Source organism: Engraulis encrasicolus, chromosome 1 (assembly GCF_034702125.1).
Source record: "Engraulis encrasicolus isolate BLACKSEA-1 chromosome 1, IST_EnEncr_1.0, whole genome shotgun sequence".
Classification (NCBI taxonomy): Eukaryota; Metazoa; Chordata; class Actinopteri; order Clupeiformes; family Engraulidae; genus Engraulis; species Engraulis encrasicolus.
Genome location: NC_085857.1, coordinates 25,055,729 through 25,079,074, shown reverse-complemented (window position 1 = coordinate 25,079,074; position 23,346 = coordinate 25,055,729). Strand labels below are relative to the sequence as shown.

At 40.3% G+C, this 23,346-nt stretch overlaps 1 protein-coding gene across 1 annotated transcript; it reads left to right on the top strand.

Moving 5' to 3' along the window:
* Positions 1-22,330, top strand: LOC134456714 (cadherin-3-like). The gene is made up of 16 exons (XM_063208194.1): positions 1-73; positions 3,762-3,919; positions 5,025-5,075; positions 5,182-5,271; positions 6,013-6,102; positions 6,212-6,316; positions 6,448-6,549; positions 6,798-6,888; positions 12,591-12,703; positions 12,963-13,004; positions 13,711-13,821; positions 14,476-14,667; positions 18,087-18,181; positions 18,398-18,535; positions 20,196-20,360; positions 20,647-22,330. The coding sequence occupies exons 1-16, from the start codon at positions 1-3 to the stop codon at positions 21,371-21,373; spliced, it is 2,343 nt and encodes a 780-aa protein (XP_063064264.1). The 3' UTR covers positions 21,374-22,330.
* The last annotated feature ends 1,016 nt before the right edge of the window (positions 22,331-23,346 follow it).

Genomic DNA, 23,346 nt, shown 5'->3' with positions numbered 1-23,346 from the left:
ATGGCGCTTTATGAACACAACACTAGGAATGAGGGCAAAACATCTTCTTTGGCACTTATTGAGATTAAACCAGGCCCTGCAGGAATAACTAACACCTGGCCCCACTAAAATACTGACAGACTACAATTTGCTTGGATCTTCAAGTGGGAGTTTCGTGGGTCCCGTCGGGGGGGATGGGGTGGTGATGGCACGCTTGATGTATTTTCCCCACCCCATGCATGCACGCGGAAGCACACGGGGTCGGGACATTACCCAAATGAATGACTGAGTGCGGCTAAATATGCCTGTTGCATATCCGTAGCCTAATTATTCACACATCCACGGTCAAGTCCCAAAAATTAGTAGTCTCTTGCAGTTGACCTATGCCAAATTAACGTCCTCCCTGTAAGGCTGCACTAAATTCAAACAGGTAGGAGTCGGCTTAGCCAATAGCCAAAGTCTATAAAATGTAGCCTATTTTTGTAATTTCCAATTATCTAGGCTATGTTTACGATAATGATTTGTTGCGCTACGACGGTGCTCAAGACAAGTTGGAACATAGTCATCTCAAAGTGCTCCCATTTATTTTGATCCTGCTTTTAGTCAATGGGCGAGAGGGACGGATGAAACGGGTGTTTCATTCGTCCCGACAGTGTCTACTGACACTTAAATCCCTTTTCATACTTTCGGATAGGCTATGTTAAAGTTTTCGAGTAAATCGCAGTGTTTCATTCGTCCGAGTTTCATGAGTCCCTGCTCTCCCCTACTGTCTAAACTGTTACAGTTTAAATGCGTCCTCTCCAAAAAGTGTGTGTGTGGTGTGTGTGTGGTGTGTGTGTGTGGTGTGTGTGTGTGTGTGTGTGTGTGTGTGTGGGCGAGGAGAGGGAGCGAGAGAGAGCGAGGGAGAGAGGCGCTTAATTCCCCGCAGAAAGAGCAAGGCGATGTCTCCAAATATTAGACAAATGCCGACCTGATTGGTTCATATTGCTCTGAATAGCCACAGAAGGCTAGGCTATATTTTAATGGGTTTACGCGCGCGAGGTCATCTAACTGTGGTCACAGTCGCCAGGTGCTATTATGAGAGGAAAACTATAGCACGTTGGCAAACATTAAAGTCAGTTTAAGCCATGCATATGATGAACACACTTCCCGGTGCTCAAGGTGCATGCATTTCTGACTGACCCAGATGAAATCGCATGAGGAACTCCATGATTATGAGATGACATTGCATATATTTCCCAGCATATATTTCCCCTCTCTCTCTCTCTCCAAACCCAGTTGTACTTGGACTCACTTTTAACACCGCTGGCCTACCCAGGTGAATCGCAGCACACATTGTTTGCAGTGAGCCGTGCCGTGTGCGAGTGCTGTGCAACTTCACCCCTAACGTTTAACCTAGACTAGCGAGTGCAGTGCCAACATGTTGTAAATCACGTGGAATAAGTGCAGCGATTACCTGCGTAGCCTACTTAATTATGGAAGTGAGTGTCATTTGGACTGCCTATGGAATCAAGCCTACTGTCACCAAGCTCTTCCTGTCTCCCCAGCCTCGCAATGGATGGACACCTGGCCACCGCTCCTCCGCCTCCTTCGGAACGGATGACTGTGGGGGGGGATCTCCAAGGAAATTTGGAATTTCGGACTTGTATAGATTTGGGGTGCCCCGGGACTCTTTTAGATTTCTGTTAGTTAATAAATATTATTTTAAAACTCAATATTTGTGTCTTGGCGTAGGCCTATTTGTGGTGTACAGTAGGCCTACTCTCCAGGGTATTTGGTAACAAGGAGAGGTGTCGCTGGAAAAATGCGCACTATATCACCTGCGACACATAACCGACAGTTGGTTACACTTAATTTGAGCACGAAAACAGCAATATCAGTCGCTTGCTAATTTTTGCCTATGTGACAACATTAAATTCATTAGGGAAGTGTAGGTTAGGTTATCGCCCCAGCTGTTGGCGATGTGAGATAAATAGCCAACGCTTAAACGCGGCGCTGTAGGTTACTGCGGTGAGGTGTATTGCACTCTCAGTAATTTTACCAAACGAAAAAAGTATCCACATCCAGAAAACAAGTCTGAAGTTGCAATATTAGACGTTTCAAATCTTGCGATGCGATAATCGGTATGACTTCTGGCTACACTCAATTTGCATTTTGTCAGAGCTTGCACATTAATGCACTTCCTCCGATCATCATTTTAAAAAAAAAAAAAAAAAAAGAAAATTCATTACATTATTTAGGCTATTTCTTTTTATGACTCTCTTCCTACTTCCTGGAGGTGTTCTCACACAATTTTATAGGCATGTTGTCATCCGCTGAATCGGTGCGTGCTGGTGAATATAAGCATATATTAATATGCCGTCAGCATCGTAAAATATTCCATATGGTAATAACACATTTTGGACGTCCAAGCTCACACGGGAGCGCTGCAATAGGGTAAGCTGTAGGCCAGAGAGAGAGAGAGAAAGAGAGAGAGAGAGAGAGGAGAGAGAGACTACCACGTGGTAAAGCGTTTATAGCTAGCGCTCCCAAGTGCCACCCGGCGGTTTGTTTGGGTTACACTGCAGCTAGGCCCGGTACGTACCGAGGTGGATGACGTGGCATTACCTCGGTAAAGGGTGTACATTGTAGGGGGACCGACTGTAAAACTACTTTAAGCAGCAAAACATAGCCCTTGGTTTCATGGGAATTTTTTGGAGACACCTGCGGGTGGCATTTTGGGTAACTAAGTTTATTTAAGTCACACCTACTGGGGTCAAAGGCGAAATCGCCCATTTCATACTGAAGACGGGTGTAAGCCCGAAACGTCTGTGATGTGAGGCGATTAAAAATGAAAAAATAAATTTGATGAGTGCTTCTTTATTCACTTTCTTTTGAGATTTGAGTTCATGGGAATTCCTCATGTTCTCGACAATTCATTGGATAACGCTCCGCGTTGGCAGCGAGTAATTAGCATAAAGTAGAAGGGAGCTGAACTTTTTTGACGCGCGTCAACTGTCAAAGTAGCCGCACCGCGTATCCCAGAAGCCTTTGATTCTGTAAGTTGTAAGTCTGTAGTTTTTGGAACCTTTTTTGGATGTTAATGCCCAAAGTGACTTTTGAATCTGAAGATTGAATCTTCTGTGTTTTTCTGTTCTCCTTGAATTTTTTTGCAATTTAATTTTTGAGTGACTTTCAATTGTCGATTTGTTTTTTTTTTTGTTTTTTTTTGTTTGTTTTTTTTTTAGTTTCTGGACTACCAATTTTGTTGATCTTCTTCTGTGACCTTTGTTGCCAAAATAAATACCACCAACCTGCATTTGAATCTTACACTTTTGAAGAGAGGTCTTCAATTATTGCCACATAATAAGGCAAATGTGCATTAAGTGTGAATTAAGAAGTCAGAATATGACCAAAACAATCAAGACTTAAGTGATCATTTAAATGTACACCGTGCAGGAAATGGTCAAAAAAGGTGCTGCAGCTATACTGCACATTGAAACTGGGCTGCTTATTGCCAAATTTGATCTTTCCATGAACGTTTACAAAGTAATAAACTAATATTTTCTAGTATGGCCCAAGTACAGTTATTTTTGCAGCTAAAAATGGCTATTTCAGGAAATTCAAAATGGCGGACCATGGAGAAGATCTCCCTTTTCTTTTATTAAAAATACAATTTTTCCAGTCAAAATGAATACTTTAACATTAGTGAATGGGTAGCATGAATTCTGGAAATAAACAACTAAAAATCTTGTACAGTGTACCTTTTAATAATCCAAATATGTTTTCTTTTCCTTTACCAGGCACAATTGAAATATTGGAACGGCCAGAGGGAGCAGATCTGATCCTTGAGTCTCCATCATGTCCTGTCTGCGCCTCTTTTCTGACCCTTGCTCCAGTTAGATCTTCTTTTGCAACCGTGTTGACCACGAAACCGCTTGATGCAGACGTGCTTGAAGAAGTAAGGCTGCTTTGAATCTTCTCATTAACACTATTACACTATTACAGTGTAGTAATACAATTTCAATTTCATGTTTTTCTTTCAGGCTCAGGTTCATGGCATATGTAACAAAAATAATGTTTTGCAGTTTATGACAGAAAAATAAAAGGTTCAGCCAGGTTTTTTTTTAAGTCTTTGGTCCTGTGCATAGGATAGCATTTGTCCATTGAGATTTAGGCCTACGCTTTTGAACCCAGTTCAAGGAAATCTTGGTCAAAGAGCATGAAGACGCATTTGATTGTGACTTATCCATAAGAATATTAGAATTAATTTGCATTCATGAATATATTATATCGACTGTTGATATCTAGTGGCGGAACATTTCACCTTTGGCTACAACCAAAAAGGAGGGCCCGGAGTCCCTGGAAATGCCTTGGCAAGTGGCATAACTCGCTAAGTGTGTTGGCATGCATTTTCAATCACAATTGAAAAATAATAATTTATTACTGGTTGATTGTCTTTTTGATAATGTTTTTCGTTCTATTACTGGTAATGTTTTGTAGAAAAGTGCACATTCTCGGGTGTGATTCTGATATTCTATTTTATTGGGTTAGGATGGCAGACTAGCCTAGCGAGCTAAACCCCTACAGCTGAAATCTGACAGGGGTCTAGTGTAGCTCGGAAGTCATGTGGGCAGGATAAACGATTGTCTATCAAAATGCCTTAGCACTGAATGCCACGCAATAGGATGGTGCAACAACGAATCACACTGAATCCCCACACAGTGAACTGTAGGGGCGTGGCCGGCAATCGACCCGGAGGTGGGGGCAGCTGTTAGCTTTCCAGCCGCACAAACAGAGCAGGCAGCCCACAGTCCCTTCAGCTCAGACCCAGCGAGATTGCATACAGCTGATGGCTGTTTGCAAACATAACCCACTCAGTATCAACACAATGTCACAATGTCACAATGTCAAAACATGGCAAGAGTGTTTTGATCACATTCTAGTGTACATGCAAAGCCACAGTAAGGTGTAATGTAGTTCTTTAAATTTGTGATTGGGTGGCATTTATGTAGGCAAAATGTCAAATACCTGTTCTGTAATCCTTATTTATTATTTTACTCCAGCATGGCGGAGTAAAACTTCTGTCCTACTACATCAAGTGTGAAAGCACTGGCGTAAGTTCAACAACTGTTGTTGCCTTTGTTTTTTGCTTTTAGCATGCTATCATTGACACCAGCAGTCATCCGGTTGCAGTAATATTATTTTCTATTCTCTTCTTAGGTGATGAACCCCCGAACCCTACCACTCATTGACATCAATGACCATGCACCCGTTTTTGAAAAAGATGTCTACCAAGTAGAGGCCTCAAAGGTTAGAACACCCTTAGTAACATTTAAAAGTGCTAATTTTCTGATTGTTATCATCAGAATTGCTTATTAAGATTGCTATCATCATTAAGGTTGTTTTGAGTGAGGATTTAAAAAAACATTAGGCCTACCACATTTTCATTTATATTATTTATAAGTACCTCTAAAACATTAAAGGACCCTATACAAAGATAAACAATAGTAAAAACAAAGCCTCAGAGAATGTAGCCCAAGATATTTTGTTGCGTTTTTTTTGCATAAATTATAGACAGGATAGTGAAATATTATTGACAGGATATAAATGGGAAATAGTGATGGGCTGGCTAGAGTTGAAAACTAACTCTGACTGGCTTTGAACATGGGTTCCCATGGGCACATTATAGATATGAGTATATTTATACATGGCACCACTGCACCTCCCTTGTTTAAAGTGAGTAACTGGAACCTCTTTTGATTTTTTGGGATGTTTTTGGGCTGTGAATCTGAATAGTTTTTGGAACCTTTTTTGGATGTTAATGTCCAAAGTGACTTTTGAATCTGAAGATTGGATCTTCTGTGCTTTTCTGTTCTCCTTGAATTTTTTTGCAATGTAATTTTTGAGTGACTTTCAAATGTTGTCGATGTGTTTGGGTTTTTTGGGGGGTTTTTTGGGGTTTTTTTTAGTTTCTGGACTGCCAGTTTTGTTGATCTTATTCTGTGACCTTTGTTGCCAAAATAAATTAAAGTGTTTTTCATGCCTCCACAGTCTTTGCCAGTGGACTACAAAGTGGTTCAAGTGAAAGCCACTGACGCAGATGCAAATCCAGTCTTTAACACTGTAACCTACAGCATAGAGGTATGTTCCTTTTCCATAGACTTGTGAAATTGAAAAACCTTGTTAACATTTGCGTTGATGTGGTGTAGTCATACTTATTCAGCGGATCTCCTCCACTCTCTGTACACAGCCACCATCGGATACGTTTGATATCACATCAGAAGGATGGATAGTGTTAAAGAAGTCACTGGACTATGCTATCACTAACTCTTATACTCTGACTGTGATAGCCAAGGTAGATATTTACGTTGACCATGCATATTACGCCACCACACATACTTTCCTGAATATTACATATACATGCATTTTTACTGTTACATGTATAAATTAATTGCAGTTCAATTAATATATTTTCCCCTCTTACAGGACATCGACAGTAAAATGGATGACGCAATTGTTATGATCAGCGTGACTGATGTACTTTACTTTCAGCACAGAAGCTATTATGCTTACATCCTTGAGAATGAGGTAAGAGGGTCTTTATATGCTATTACAGTCAGCGCTATGTATCACCAGGAAACATCAACATCATATTATTATTCTTTTTGTTGTTATTGTTATTGTGCATTGTAATAATAATAATGATAATGATGATGATGATGATGATGATAGTAGTAGTGTTATTATTATTATTAACACTACTACTAATGATGATGAGGAGGAATGCCAAAGTGTAGTCATGCCAAATATTCACATTCAGATATTCATTTATGCAGATGGCTTCATTATATGGTGTGCACCCTGAACCAATACAAGCTTTGGGTGTCGACAAAGAGGAAGACCAGATCATTTACGGCATCAGTACAGGTAACACTGCAGATAAACAGACTGCAAAGTTCAATGATAGCACAACAGTGATGGCATACTATACTGCACATAGATCGTTAAATTGATTTAGATAGAATATTAAATGCACAAGATTATTGGGGGACCACAGATGTAAAGGACCTCTTTAACTGGAACTGTCCCACACATGGCCCATGTCCAATAAGCCAGTAACAAAACTTAAGGAACGTAGCCTACATGTTGGGCTTCAGTTTACACAGCCTGTCTACATAAACAGTGTTAGCCCTCTTAACACATGGCAGAAAAACAGCACTGAAACTACGTGTATTAACCCATTGATGCTGGATGTTGCATTGCGCAACATTTGCCCTGGCGCCTGGAGCTGCATTACGCAACATTCAGGTTCATGAGATTTGAGACAACTTTATTAAAAATATTTGTTTGTTTGAGATAAATGAACACATTCAAATGAAAGATGAGGGTCTCAGTCTTTAAATGCAACTTATTTCATGTTTTTTATGTGCTTCAGAGGCTGAGATATTTAGGTTTCTATAGGCTGAGGGTAGCCATGCTGTGCCCTGCTAGTGACGCAACACTTTTAGCGTTGCAACTAGTCAGGTCAAGAGCAATTCAAGTACTTTCTGAGTCCCCACAAATACGGGAACAATCATAAGCAAACCAAGGGAGGCAGGTCAACCATGCCGTTTGGGAAACGTTAATTATCATCCTCTTGGTCAGACCAAGTCTCAAAGAGATTTGAACGTCGATGATGATCAGGCTAGGCTGAAGGCAGCTTTTCTTTAAAAGGGCTCAGGCATTCAGCACCCTTTCTTGCAGGTGCCTTAAGAGCGGGTTATGCTCTCTTTTTCAGCGGGCTACCCTTCTATCTCGTGGTGTTCAGAGCAGGGGCGGCTGTCGGTTTTAGAAATTATGTGATTTCACAAGGTGGACTTAATTTTAAAAAATACAAATGGGAATGCATGCTGATCTTTACACCAATCAAAGTCAGAACGACTTTCATCGTATATTAGTTTCTTTTTAATTTCTCCGAATTAAAAAAAAAAAAAAACCTCTCAGAAAAATACAGAGGTCATGACCTCGGTGTCCTCAATGCTAGTTACAGGGCTGCTCAGCAGTGTCGTGCTGTGCCTTTCTTGCCCTAACTGACTGGTAGGTGGCAGGGTTTGAGCCCCGAAATTAGCACAGATCACCTCAGTTGTAGTGGCATGAAGAAATCAAAGGTTACTGCATGCACTCTTTATCCTATCCACCCTTACGAAAATGGATCATGGTTTATTATGGTATTACTATATTTACCATGGTTCTGCCATGGTATGTCATGATTACTCTCAGTACTCTGAACCTACCATAATTGCACTGTGGCTTACTATGGTATTACTGTGATTTTTATGTAGTAACATGGTCATGGTGTGTCATGATTACTCTACCCTTACGAAAATCGACCATGATTTTAATGCAGTAACCATGGTTTTACTCCCACATTTTACGGTGATTGTAAGTACTATCAACCAACCATAGTTCTACTGGGGTTTATCCACAGGAGTACAGTAGCTGTCATAGTAGTAGCCCTTACAAAGATAAGCATGGTTCTACTATGAAAACTAACCCTGGTTGTCACATGTCACCATAGTTTTACCATGGAACACAGTTATTCATGGTTTTTGGTATAATCATGAAAACCATGGTTCGTAACAAGGTTTAACTAAACCTAAACCTAGAATACTCTTTGCCATAAACCATGCATATATGCATATGCATATCACTGATTCTTGAGAAAGTGGCTAAAACAGGTTGTAATCTTGAAAGAAAAAAACAATGTGAATTACAAAATAATATGGTATATCTTCGTAGACAAAGGTCTGGGCTTTTCAGAAATGCACAAGGCCAATCTCCCCATTTTGAATTTTTTTCAGAAATCAGGCTTTTCTCCGATCATACCTTGTTTTTTGTCAACACCGTCAGACACAATTAAAAGCAATAAAAAGTGTATTGATTTGGTTGCATATGTATCTGGAGTTTTTAAGTGATTGTGTGTGTTTTTTGGTTCACACATACGCCTTTAAATGTTGAGAATTCACTTTCATTCTATTTTAATACTGCTTCATGTGTTCTAATTTAAAAATATGTGCTGTCAGACAATGCTTACTTAATGCCTAAATAGATCAAACATTTTTTTGTAATTTCACAAATATTCGTGTAGGCTTAAAGTTGCTATTGCTTTGATAATTCAACAACTCCAAAGGAAAATTTTGTAAGCACATTCATTTAAAATGTCCAAAACTCCTTCTTACGGTGGTGATTTAAGAACTGACGGTGGTGACAGTAATCTGAAGGTGGTGAAAGTGACCTAATTATTACCTACATTTAGCAAAATAAATACCCCTCTCAAGTCAATGACATCTAGTATAAACACTTTATTTTTGTGTGTGCACAGTATGTTTGTGCATGTGTTTTTTCTTCATTTATTAGATACTCTAGGAAGTAGACCTAGATTATTGAAAATGTGGCATAAACAGGTTTTAAGTTGTTCAAATCCAAAATATAGAGGTGTATTATCATAGATGAAGGTCTTGGCTGTGCAGTGAATGTATTGGCCAAGCTCCCCATGTTTTACATTTTTCATAAAATGGGCTCGCTCTTGGTTTTGTCACCAGCGTCAGACAGAATTAGAAATTAAAAAATATGTTTACTGTATTTAAGTGAATTAATTTTGCAATTCAACATAATTGTAGATACTTATTGGAAGCATATTCTTAAAACTTGTTAAAAACATGTGAAACACATGCTTTTTTGTGAACTACATAAGATGTCACCACCGTCAGGTTTTGTGACAAAAAACCCTCCAAATGCACCTCAGTGGAGGCTGGAGTTTAAGTTTGGGTCACAATTATTACTAACATGTCTGGTAATGTTTCATTAACCAGCACAATTTAGTAAAATATGGAACAAGATGATGAGCGGAACAAAATCTGACGGTGGTGACATCTGACGGTGTGAGACAAAAAAACACTCTTTTACATATCGTCGGCTTGCTACCAAAACCGCCTAAGTCCGAATTTGGTCGAAATTAGATTTTTGCATAAACTTACTCCCCTACCACAGCTGCATCACCCTGCCTTTCTGCCAGGGTCATTGATCAATCACAACAGTAACCAGAGTCAAAAATCTGTATGTATAAAGTCACACACAGCCTATGAGAAAATGAATGACCAGGGACGTAGCTATAGGGAGGACAAGGAGGGCATTTGCCTGTAGGCCTAGGGCCCTCCTGCAGGTGGCAGGGGTAGGGGCCCTATTATGATCTTGGCAGATGGTATGGGGGCCCTATCTATTCATCCTGGGGCCCTGTGCACAATTGTTCTGCCAATGTGAATGACTTGGGTAACTTGACTTAGCCATTTTTGATGCAAGAAACAGTTTATTTACATCTGTTAAAAGTCTCTCTCTCTCTCTCTCTCTCTCTCTCTCTCTCTCTTCAAAGACAATGGCCATGTTTCAAAACTTCATCCTTAGACATCTGTCTGAGATAATCTTATCACTCAATGGTTGTAGCCTTACATTAATTGATAGTTGTAGCCTTGAACCGAACTGAGCAATTATTAATCATGTGCTTTATTTGATGTCATCACAGGTCTATAGAAAACTACCATAGACTGTATCATGTTCTTTTGTTACTTCTACATAATGTAGATTTTGAACAGCATTGGGTTGATATCACTAATACAATGCATTATAGCTTGCACAGTAAAATGGATTACTCCAAATGTGGAAAGGATCCAGTAGTGGTTCTATACCATATTCTGAATGCCACGGTCATGGTGTTGAAGTGGGCGGGGCACAGTTCTATGACCAGGTTACCTCGGTCATGGGCAAGGTTGGGAGGGTGGGGCAGTTCTATGAGCATGGAGAAGAGCAGAAGTTAAGCAAAGATGATAAACAAGGAGGAGACAGTTCGTGAGGAGGTACAAGGACCAAAGAAGTGCCCCACCCCTTCATCCTCCTCCATGACTGATGGGACCTCAACATGGCGATTGGATGCCACTGCATGGCTTACTCTATGTGCAGTCGGGATCTGCCCTGATATGAGCAATGTATGCATTACCATTGTGGCAATTGCTCTGGCACAATGACAAAAAGAGTTATACTTTGGATGAGAATGCAAATAATGTTTCATTGAAAGCTAATATGACTGAAAGTACTAGAAAGATAAAGAAATCTGTGAAAGTCTGTTGGTCGACATGAGATTTACCAGCATGCTAGATGTAGATGTCTTAAGACAAAATAAACCCCTAAGTGTTTAAGTTAAACAGTTAGACATAATGAACTTAATACATAACATGCTAGATTGTTACAAAGTCTACAAAATATTTCAATCATTCACCATATCCAGGATTAAAGTTTGGAATAAAAATAAAAAAGAATAGTATAACTATCAAAATAATGTGCAGTGCATTGTTCTTGTTTTGCTGCTCCAAATAATTTATTTAATAATTACGTTTTCCTTAGGAGCCATTTCATGTTTGACTTGCAGCTTCACTCAAAATAAATAAAGAAAATAAATGAATATCTTGGTACTGTTTGTAGTGGACCAATGACACAGACATGATGACTGGATGATGCAGATGTGGTAGGGGAGTAAAAAAGGGGAGTTCTGCAAAAATCTCCTTTGACCAAAATTATTAGGGGGGACTCACAATTGCTCTTTGCCCAGGGTCTCAGATTTCCTAGAACCGCCACTGATGTTTGGCGCCCCCTTTGGTGCCTAGTTTTTCCCTGTTTTCCGAAAACCCCAAAATCGGACTTAGGCGGTTTTGGTAGCAAGCCGACGATATTATGCATTTTTTGCTCACATTAGCCACTTCCTTTTCGCTCTGTTTCTTAGGGGCTTCATGCCGCTTCTGAAAAAGTATATATAATTAACATTAATGTAACATAATAGTATTAAAACCCCCGACAGTGTTGACAGTTTATGGTTGGGACAGTACCAGTGTCCAAACAAATTAAGAAATTGAGGAGAAATTAGTAAACTTACAGGAGCTTCAGTGATGGTGAAGTATTCAGTAGAGCTAAAGGTTTGAAAAGGGGTCCTAAGTAATGACAATGACCTTGTGCATACCTGATTTTATTGTCTTTTTTAAAAAATCTGACGGTGGTGACTTATATGCTGGACAGACTTTGAGCAATCAGAAAATAGTTGTAAATATTGCTTTACACACACTATGTGCATATCTGCAGAACCACTTCAATATGGACTTTCACATCATGGTGATATTATTCAATAATATCAGTGATTTTTACATTTTAAGTCAATTGAAATGATGATGTCTTTCCTTGGGACAGCTGTTTAATACAGGGTGTGGGCACGTTTATAGCCATGAAAAGTAATAAAATTACACTTAAATATTTCAAACGACTGTACATTTGTGTAACAGACCCCTGGGTCTTTATCTGGATTCATTTTGTTCATGAAAATATAATTTATTTTCATCAGAATTGGCAGTTTATTGCAGAGACATGTTTTAGCCGCTTTATCAAGAATCAGTGATATATATTTTTATATATATTATATATTTTTTTTAACCATGGTCGCTCACCCCAAAAGCCATTAAAAAACAAACGGAAAAAAAAACCCATGGTTTTAAAAAAACAGTGTATATAACAGGCTGTATGATCTTCCTTTGGTTTCATCATTTGTATCTCAGTCAATCCAGATCAGTACTGGGAACACTTTGGCATCAACACCATAACGGGTGTCATCACAGTCCTAAAGAAGCTGGATCATGAGGAAGAAAGCATGATCACTTTGGGCATAACGGTAAACATTTTCATTGAAATACACAAATGCATAATGTTCATAAAATGACAGCTATTGACTTTTACCGACAAAAAAAAGAAAAAAAAATATAGTGTAGCAGTTTAGATTTAAATGTATTCGGTTCAATTTGACTTGATTCAATTTAAAGTCTGTGTATTAAGTGTGCTAACTCAGACAAGCAGAAGGAAAAAATACATTGTTTTAAATGTAAAATAGTGGCATGACACATGTTGTATTTAATTTCTCATATCTCTCTCAGGCATCACAAGAAAATGACAGTGAGAGAACAGCAACAGCCACGGTAAGAAATATTTACCCATGCACCTTTTTATACAGTTTGGTAAAACAGTAGAAATACATTACTTACATAATAAGCTATATAAAGAAGAAAATACAATGCAGTGATAGGCCAAGGTGAAAATGTACATACACTTGGGAAGTTTCAGAGCTCTGTTTGCTATTATTTTGTTCAATTGTCATGTTTATGTACCGTCACAAATTCTGTTGTCCATGCCTTTCCCAGTGTTTCTCTATCCTGCTAGCTATCTACATTTCTGCTTGATTCAAGTAATGTTGAGTCGATTTTAATGGTCAGTTTCTCCATAATGTAGTCTGTGCAGAGGTTATACAAGAAGAATTATATTTATCTCTATGCCACACAAAGAAATGAACATGCACAGGACTGACAGTAACAGGGCAGATCATGACCAAAGACATGACCAAACAACAGAGGGTCACAAGTAATGAAATAATGAAATAAGATAATAGGTTTATACAAATGTCAATTTGTAATCACTTAATATTTTGTTGTAAACTTGGCTTAAGACAAGAGGTCAACGGCAAGTCTAGGGAATAGGCCTGTGTAATAAATAATAAAATAATAAAATAAATCCTCCCACCAGTAATTATGTACAACGAAGGAGACGGTAAGACGACTAGTCCTGCTCACCCACTCCCAGCTTTCACAACCTGTTGGTGTATTTTTGTGCAATTTTCTCCTTCTCCAGGTGGAGGTTGAAGTCACAGATGTGAATGAGGCTCCTGAGTTCAGTCAACCTGTGTATGAAGCTTACACATTCACTGTGGTTCCAATCGGATTTTGTGTTATCAACGTGAAGGTTACATTTCATTCTCTCCATTACTCTGACTGACAATTTATAATGAATACAAACAGAGGTCATATCTCCTGAAATCGTCAGAACTTCATGAAATATGGCTATATTTTGTTAGCAGAACTACTGTACATTCATCCTGCAAAGATCAAGTTAAGCTCCACATGTTGTTCCACTTAGCTCCACAAATCCATCTTGGATCAAGCTGTTGGGAAGAACTTCAACAGGGAAAGGGATTATTTGATTTATGAAATATTGACAGCATGACATTGACTTTGTTATTTCAAAGGTGTCGTTGAATATTTCTTTTGCTCCCTAGAAGTCTGCCTCAGTGTACAATTGCAGATGAATGTGTGGAACTACATCTTTCTGGCGAGAGTCAGTCACACCGTGGGCCCTTCTCAAAACCTAGGACAGTGTCCTTCCAAGTGTATCAGCCTAATTAGTCACACCCAGTGATTGGATACTCTTTATTAGTCACACCCAGTGATTGGAAATTCTATAGAGTTCACCAAAGAGTATCCAATCACTGGCCGTGACTAATTAGGCTGATACACTTAGAAGGACACTGTCCTAGGTTTTGAGAAAGACTCAATGTTGTCGACCACAAAAGGCTCCACCTACCACTTACCATCTCTATTCTCATGTCTCCTCCCCCAGGCAACAGACCCTGATGTGGGGGAGACTGACACACTGCGTTATTCCGTGGCAGAGCCCAGTTCCCAGTTTACAGTGGATCCCTCTAGTGGCCAGGTGTGCACAACATCCTATTTGGGGAGTGAGAAGGTGACCACGATTGTAAACATAACGGTTTTGGATGCGCGTGGACTCGACGATTTTGCATTAGTCAAGGTAAGGAGAAATGAGACATACAAATAGCATACCAGACAGGATTACTGCTTAGGTACATTCCAATATCCTAACTCGCGTGCTTCACCTGTGCTTGTGGCCTCGTGTATCAGTAGTGCCTTGCCACAGAGGAGGAAAAAAAATCCCTGCTGTCAGTCTAGCCACAAAAACTATTGGGGGACTTTTCCCCATTAAACATCCTGATTGCAAAAGAGAAAATGATTTTGCATTACACTTTTACGAGATATTGGATTCAACTTTTGTCGTCAATGACTTTAGGCCTAGCTACCTCCAATGATAGATGGTCAGGTCAGCGTAAAATCTGGTGTCAAAGCAGTATTTATTCAAATCAAACCGAAGTAAAGATAAACAATACAAATGTAACACACAAATAAAGCTTTGTGAACTTTCAGGGAGGCATTCAAACTTCTTCCACTCATCTGTGGCTTTGCCTCAACAAGTCATTTTCCTCTGTGCAGTCCAGTGCAACGCACTTTATCAAAATAAAAATCGGTAATGCAATGAAGATTAGTGAAAGTCCATCTTCGGATTAATACAATGTCCATGAATAAAGCAGTTGAAACCCTTTTCTGTCATCTACAATAACATCTTGCGACATTATCACAAGACCACTACCACAAGGGAGGACGGGAGTTAGGCTCATGGAAAGAATCCCTTGTATTGCTGCTTATAAAACATGCTACCTTAATGGTTTTCCCCTGTTCAAACATACAAAGAAGATTCTGAAACCTAAATATTGTGAAAAGACAGATCAGCAATCCAGTCGCACACTTTACACCACTCAAACAACCAAATAAACAAATAAATACATATCTTTACTGTGAATGTATGTAATTATGTACATAAATGACATAAAGATTATGAAGTGTACAGTGAACAACAAAACGCACACCCGGATGCCTTCAATTCAAGGATTCAAGAATTTATTGTCATTGTCAAAAAGGCAATGAAATTGTGTTTGGGGGTACAATACTTATTAGTAGCTGGTTTCCAAGTAAAGTGCAAAACGAGGTAAAAGTGACACCAGTGCTTGACCCCCCCAGCCCCCCCATCCCACTTAAAGTGCAGCAGAGATTAAGTGCATAATACGACACCTCAAACGTACACACACACACACACACACACACACACACACACACACACACACACACACACACACACACACACACACACACACACACACACACACACACACACACAGAAATGCCCAAAGGATAGATGGATAACATTTAAGACAGTAATGTTCCTCAGCAGTCCTGCAAATTCAAAAGTCTAATGGCCTGGTGGTAAACGCTGTTGGCCAGTCTTTCAGTGCGGCTCTGAAGGGACCTGTACCTTCTACCTGAGGGTAGCCGTTGGAACAGATGGTAGGCAGGATGGTGGCTGTCACGCAGGATGTTTTGCACTCTCCGTAGACAGCGTGTGGTGTAGATGGTACTAATCTCTGGTAGAGGCATTCCAGTGATTTTCCCTGCTGTTTTCACCACACGCTGGAGTGCCTGCTGATCTGCTGGAGAACCACACTAGGAGCTGGAGAACCACACTAGGAACCCATAGGTCAGAACACTGCTGATGGCACAGTTGTAAAAGTTCACCAGCAGTGGTCTGGGGATGTGGTAGCTCCTCAGCTTCCTCAGGTAGAAAAGGCGCTGCTGGGCCTTCCCAACAGCAGAGGCGATGTGAGTGCCCCAGGACAGGTCCTCCGCCAGGGTCACTCCCAGAAATGTAAAAGTACTGACTCTCTCCACCACCTCTGACCCGATGGAGAGGGGTTTGTGATGCTTCGGCTGTTTCTTCCTAAAGTCCACAATCATTTCCTTGGTCTTTTTGGTGTTAAGAGCAAGTCATTCACAGTCATTACTGGACATTTCAACCATACCAACCTCAAAACAGTTCTACTGCAATTTCACCAGCATGTGAACTATTCCACAAGAGGACAAAATACAATGAATGTTGTTTACACCCCACAGAAAGACACATACAATGCAAAGCTCCTCCCCCACATCGTACAGTCAGACCACATTAGCAGCTCGCTTTTGCCCCGTTACCAACAAAGCGTAAATGTCACCAAATCAGTTCTGAAGGAGATCAGCGTGTGGCCAGGGGCCATGTCAGATTGGGACATTTTCAAAACATCTGCCACTGAGGAATATACAAGTGACCTCCTTAATCATCAAATGCATCACATTTGCATCTGAAACTGCAACTGGCTGCTGGACTTCCTGTTGCAGAGACCACAAGCAGCGCGTGTCGGGAACAACACCTCAAGCACTCTGACCCTGAGCATGGGGGCCCCACAAGGCTGCGTGCTCAGCCCCCTGCTGTTAAGGCTGCTGACACATGATTGCACAACGACCCACAGCACCAACCATCTGGTGAAGTTTACAGACGATACAACACTGGTGGGCCTCATCACCAAGGGCGACGAGACTCACTACAGAGAAGAAGCAGACTTGCTGGCTAAATGGTGCAAGGACAACAACGTCCTGCTGAATGTTAGTAAGACCAAGGAGATTATTGTCAACTATCAGAAGGGCCAAAAACAACTGCCACCATTGACCATCGACGGTGATGCTGTGGAGAGTGTGAGTAGCACAACATTCCTTGGAGTGCACATCAGCGACGACCTCTCCTGATCCACCAACACAACATCACTGACGGGGAAGGCCCAACAGCTCTTCTAATTCTTGCATAATCTGAAGAAGGCAAGTGCTACACCCTCCATCATGACAACATTCTACAGAGGAACCATCGAGAGCATCCTGTCCAGCTGCATCACAGTGTGGGGAGCAAGCTGCACGGAGCAAAACAGGAAAACGCTCACAACGCATTGTGAACACAGTGAAGATCATCACTCGGGAACCACTCCCCTCCCTGCAGGATATTTACACCACCGCCTCACCCGCAAAGCACTGATGATCCATCAAGGACACAAACTGTTCAGTCTCCTGCCCTCTGGAAAAAGGTACAGGTGCCTCCGCTCCTGTACCACCAAACTTGCAAACAGTTAGAAACAGGCTGCTGAACACTCAACCCACTCTCCGATCACTGACAACCCCCCTCACCCGCCAGCCAGCCAGGATCCTGACATTGTCTATGTCTTTACTATAGGCCTACCTAAAGTAGGCCTATGTCTATGTCTGCATGGGAAAGTATGAAACGTAATTTAAATTCTCTCTATGACCAGTGCATGTAAAGAAATTGTTAATAAAGCCAACTTGACTTGACTTGAGGCGTAAATAACATAATTTTCACAATATGCCAAAACAAATGTACCCCCAGATCACTAGTCCTCTATTTGGATCATTTCAGTTCCAGTAATGTGTTTTTGTGCTTCTTGAGATTTTTGTCCCATGTTGTAGCCTACGTCTTAGAAGCTTTGTTTTTTTTTTAATTTTCAGGTGGAAATACACAAGTCTGAAAAGGAAAACATTGCAAGTTTGTCAATAAACGTGAACCATGATGCTGTGAAGCAGAATGAAGAAAAGGTGAAACAGTAAGTAGAATTTACGAGATCATTGTTTGTGATTGTGGCTGTAATTATCCTGCAATTCTAGTGAACATTGTATAACAATAATGCAACATCAACAGGCATTTTAATGCATCAGACAAACCACTTGTCATTTTCTCCCCCCCTTTCTCTCTCTCCCTCTCTCTCTCTCTCTCTCTCTCTCTCTCCCTCTCTCTCTCTCTCTCTCTCTCTCTCTCTCAGAGTCCTTGAGAAACATATTTCATCAAATGTAACAATTATAGATATCAGTCCTCTAGAAAAGGCTTCCTCCTACTGGACATACATTGACGTTGTTGCCATGGTAGACTCCTCGATCTTGCACCAGTATGTCATTGACATGTAAGTAGTAGGAGGATCTGGGAATATTACCGGCTCCATAAATTCACATTATTGTTGTGTACATGGATACATTAACAGCTTTGTATAATTATGTGAATGTGGTGTGGTGGTATGCATATATGTTTTTTTATATTCATAAATTACACAGCCCATATGGAAATGCCACACCTGTATTTTTTGTCATAAACATTTTTTTTAAATTAATTTCAAGATATACAAGATACACAGCAACACAAAACAACACTCACTGTAAAATTGAAAAAGAGAAATAAAAAAATAAATAATACAGTGCAAGAAAACAATGAACAATAAAACAATCACATAAAGCCAACATGCAAAGGGAGTTGTATGTGTGATGTAGGCAAAGGGGAGGGTAGAGTCTGTCAGAGCCGTATATAAAGAGAGTCTGGCCAACTATGGGTTCGAACGTTTGAGCTATCCCGCTATTTTGATTGGTTCTGGGCTGGTCACATGTTTTATGGACGCCATTTTCGTTCCCCACGCTCCCATTAATGAGCATTATCAGATATAAAAAATAACACTTCACTATAATATTATTACATTATTATTATGACAAACCTGTAAGAATGCTATACTGTGAAAACATAACTTTGCCCACCAAGTTATTATTTCTGTCGCGCTAATAAGGTCCTTTCCCCCTGCGATTTAAACTCTTTATGTCCAGTCTCATACTATGATTATCCAGACTCATCCTACAGTTCCACTATCTGCAATTGCGTTTATGCACGGCTGAGCACATTGTTATTTTTAAGCTACTAAATCTCGACACAACGTGAAACTTTGGTGCAAGTATCAGGGTCCCTGTACATGAACTTGACCATTGCTGTGAATATTATTTCTGTACATTACCGGTACTTAAAAATCGACTCTGACGTTGGCCCTACCTGGGCAACAACAACACGGAAGTAACGCTTGAATGCACTGCTGAGCACATCAAAACCCCTTCTATACGAACAAACTTGTGAACGTTTGTTTTTATATGCTGGGATCTTGATAATACTACAACCCAAGTTTGATGGTCTATGAAGCCTTATTTGTATTTTAAATCCAGTGATTTTGACGGTATGCTGCCCATAGGGTTACACTGTAGAATCCTCGCCGTGGGGAGCGAAAATGTCGTCCATGATTCGAGTTGGCCATACTCTCTTTATATATGTCTCTGGAGTCTGTAGTATTCTCGACCATAAGTGTATATTATTTGTTAAAGACACTTTTTCATATGCGGTCATGGCGGCATGGCAAGGGCAGAGTGCCAATCTGTGATTGACGTTTTCGACCAAGCATACAGTAATGGTTGTCTGAAACTTGGTTGCCTTGAACGTTTGTAAATGTCAGGGCGGTTCTGATCAGTGTGGCTGATAAGTAGATAAAAGGTCATATCATAAAAAGTGTATATATATATAAAAAAAACATAACAATTGTAAGCCTTTTCCTTAAACCAAGGCTGAGCTCTTTCTTGTCACAGATCAGAGCAGACACAAAGAAGAGACCTGTCTGTTTCCATGGGGAAAAAATGATTTTCACACTTTGTTCCATAAAGTAGGCCGAAAACAAACCCCTAACCAATAAACAAAGATACAAGTGTTTTATTTGTCTCTGTGATTGCAAGGGCAGTAATTACAAGTTGTGTTTTCTGTAGGAGACTTGAAGAGCATAAACCTGCTATTTTGGAGGAGTTACAGGGTGTGTTTGGGCCTGATACGGATTTTGATGTGGTAACACCTGGTGACAAGGGCGGGATGGACAACAGCACAATCCTGCTGGCCACACTTCTACCGGCGATAGCTTTCATTATTGCTTTCATGTGAGTGTACAATAGCACTGTAACATTACACATAGTATTTGATAAGGTTATGGTTTGGACATATGCCAATTTGGAGACAAGATATCTTGTAACCGGGGCCATGTCTTAACACATTAATGTACTCATTGTTTCATTTACACATTGTGTTAAGATGTGTTCACAATCCGTCAACCATCAGCAATCACCAATCATGATGCCGATACTTTGTACAATACTCGAATACATCTTTTTGTCATGTTTTACCCTTTTTGCTATGTCTTGTCTGTCCTTATATTTGCATCCACAGAGCACTACCACGCATGAGAGACACACTGAAAGAAAAGATCAAGGATGCATCGGCATATGCATTCCAGTCTCCAGCAATTACAGCATCTTCAACACATGTCCCAGTAAACAGGTCTAAACAATGTAAGAGAATTGGTCGTCCACACCCCTCTGGTCAGTCCAACCAGTGGCCAAATTCTTGGGGGATATTATCCACAATACTTGAGCATCCTGAATTAGATCACCCATCATCTATGAGCCAAGATGCAAGTGATTTAATTGACTCTAGAGCATCATCAGGGTATCTAAGCCAAGGCACAACATCTTCCACACTCAGCAGCATATCATCAGGATCTAAATTGTTTGGTCCCTGTAGTGAACCTGAATCTGAATTAGATCACCTTTCCTCTGTGAGCAAAGATGCAAAAGGTTTAATAGACACCAGAAAAACATCATCACATGTAAGCCAAGGTACAACATCTTCCACACTCAGTAACATATCATCAGATAGCGCGTCGACACAGAATGCCACCCTCAGGGAAGGTTCTTTATTGTTTGGTCCCCGTAGTGAACCTACAGAGAGAAAGTCTGTTCGTAAGATATTCCAAGATCATCACCCAAAACCTGAATTAGATCAGCCATCAATATGTTTCATACCCATACCGTCAGGCAGCATGCCCCCACCAAATGGCAGCCTCAAGGTGGGATCTACATTGTTTGGTCCATCCAGTGATCTCCCCCTTGAGTAGGTCTGAAAAGTCAGTTGGTCCCACCATTTTGACCAGTCTAAACAATGGTCATATTTAGGTGAGATATTCCCCTCAGTATAGTTCAACACTCCGAACCTGAATTAGATCATCATTCACCTTTAAGCCAAGGCAAATAGGCACCAAAAGATAATCCACAAGCCAAAGGATAATGTCTTCCACAAACAGTAGTGGCTCTTCAGGCAGCACATCCACACAATATGGTTGCAATGACCTGTTGACCGTTGACCTGACTCGACCACTGACTCTGCCTTTTTATCGCTTCTCTAGCTTCTGCCTGCCCATTACATTATTAAATATCATTCATATCAATGTCAAAGTCAAAAATGTATGTAGGGTTTCACACAGAATATTGAAATTGCAGAATGTAACACTGAATTTCGCCTCTGTTGCCTTAGCTTGTTTTCGCCAGCATGTGTCCACGGCGCGAGAAGTTCTCTCATGTGCTGCATACTGTAAGAAGTCAATTGCGGTCCATAGTTGGAGACGCATGATGACTTGAAGCTTGGAAGTACTATCACATCATATCATGTGATTGTTTTCTGGACCGAAGGGTCACAATACAGGTACTTTGAAAGGATGTGTCATGATAATGCCTTCTTGTATCTTGTTTCGATAGAAAATCATTTACAGCCTTAGTGATAAGCCAGAAGCGCTCCAGAGCTGGAGACGCCTCTCACTGCTGCTCTCTGGAAACAACGTGGTTATTATTGTGAGAATATTGTAATGACATGCTCTCATCATTACTGTTATGGGATGTTGCATTGAGTATTATTCAATTACTTCCTTATGGGTTTCAGCTCTGAATCTCACGTAGCCTAAATACTGCATATAGGCCCACTACTAACGGAACTTATTCATTAACAGAACTTGTAACTCCACTCATGTACTGTATACTAATCGCACATTTGGAATCCACATCACAATTGCAATAAAATGTTGCTTCACTGCTTCACTGACTGCCTGCATTGTTTTTTTTTTTTTTACTGATTAAGATTGTTTTAATGTCCCACTAGAACATCAGTCAAGCAATGTATCATGTCTTTATGTATTAGAACTACAGTATATACTGTATACAGTATGCATTAACAGCACAATACTTCAGAAAGGCCCTAGGTAAGCTTGCCGCAAGCCTTTAAGTTACGCACGTCAACACGAGCAATAGATTTAACATGCTTGCTTTAGAAGCAGTTGACCACCAACATCCCTACTAACAATTTTTAGTTCTACGAAGGTTCCTGGAACACAAGCCCTTGGTTCCAGTTTAGTTCTGGGTACGTCCCCAGAGAGTCATGTTTGGTTATTTTTCCGTTCTCACTTGGTTGGCAGGAAAGTTTAATTTTCGTTCCTAGAATGTTATATGTGTAGTTCCCATTCCGTTCCCTTATTGTTCTCTCACCGTCACTTTATTCCTGTTCATGTCATGTTTGTTCCCTTGTCGTTCCCATATGGTTCCCTTAACCTTGTTGGTTGCATATTTGGTTCCTTAAACATGCTCCTGATGTTCCCCCAACCTTGTTTATTATTGTGAATGTGTTTTGGTCCTGCCCCACTATCTCTCACCATAGTTGAGGTACCCTGATCACGGTACTTAAGCACCTCCCATCCTCCACCATGACTGAAACACCCTGCGCCTGGCATCAGTTTGGCACACTGCTCTCTTACAAACAATGTTGAAAAGTTGCTAACAACACGTATGGTGTGATGTACTGAACCACAATGTGAGAGAAATATCAGCTGAGCATATATGAACACAATCTAGTGGGGAATAATAACAAATGTTTGCCTTAATGAAGTTAAAAGATAACCATACCATTTATATCAAGTGCACAATGGAGCAAGCAATGTAACATGTGCTGTTACTGACTAGCTCACAAAACAAGGCACAATATGTAGCTAACAAATGCCATAAGCCAAAAGTGCTATTAGCTTGCTCGCAAAGCAGGTAAACAAGC

Excerpts from the sequence above, each read along its gene's own strand:
- LOC134456714 (XM_063208194.1), top strand. The coding sequence starts at position 1 with ATGGCGCTTTATGAACACAACACTAGGAATGAGGGCAAAACATCTTCT. Across the intron at positions 6,889-12,590 it reads CATTTACGGCATCAGTACAG|TCAATCCAGATCAGTACTGG; the intron begins GTAACACTGCAG and ends TTTGTATCTCAG. Across the intron at positions 14,668-18,086 it reads ACGATTTTGCATTAGTCAAG|GTGGAAATACACAAGTCTGA; the intron begins GTAAGGAGAAAT and ends TTTAATTTTCAG.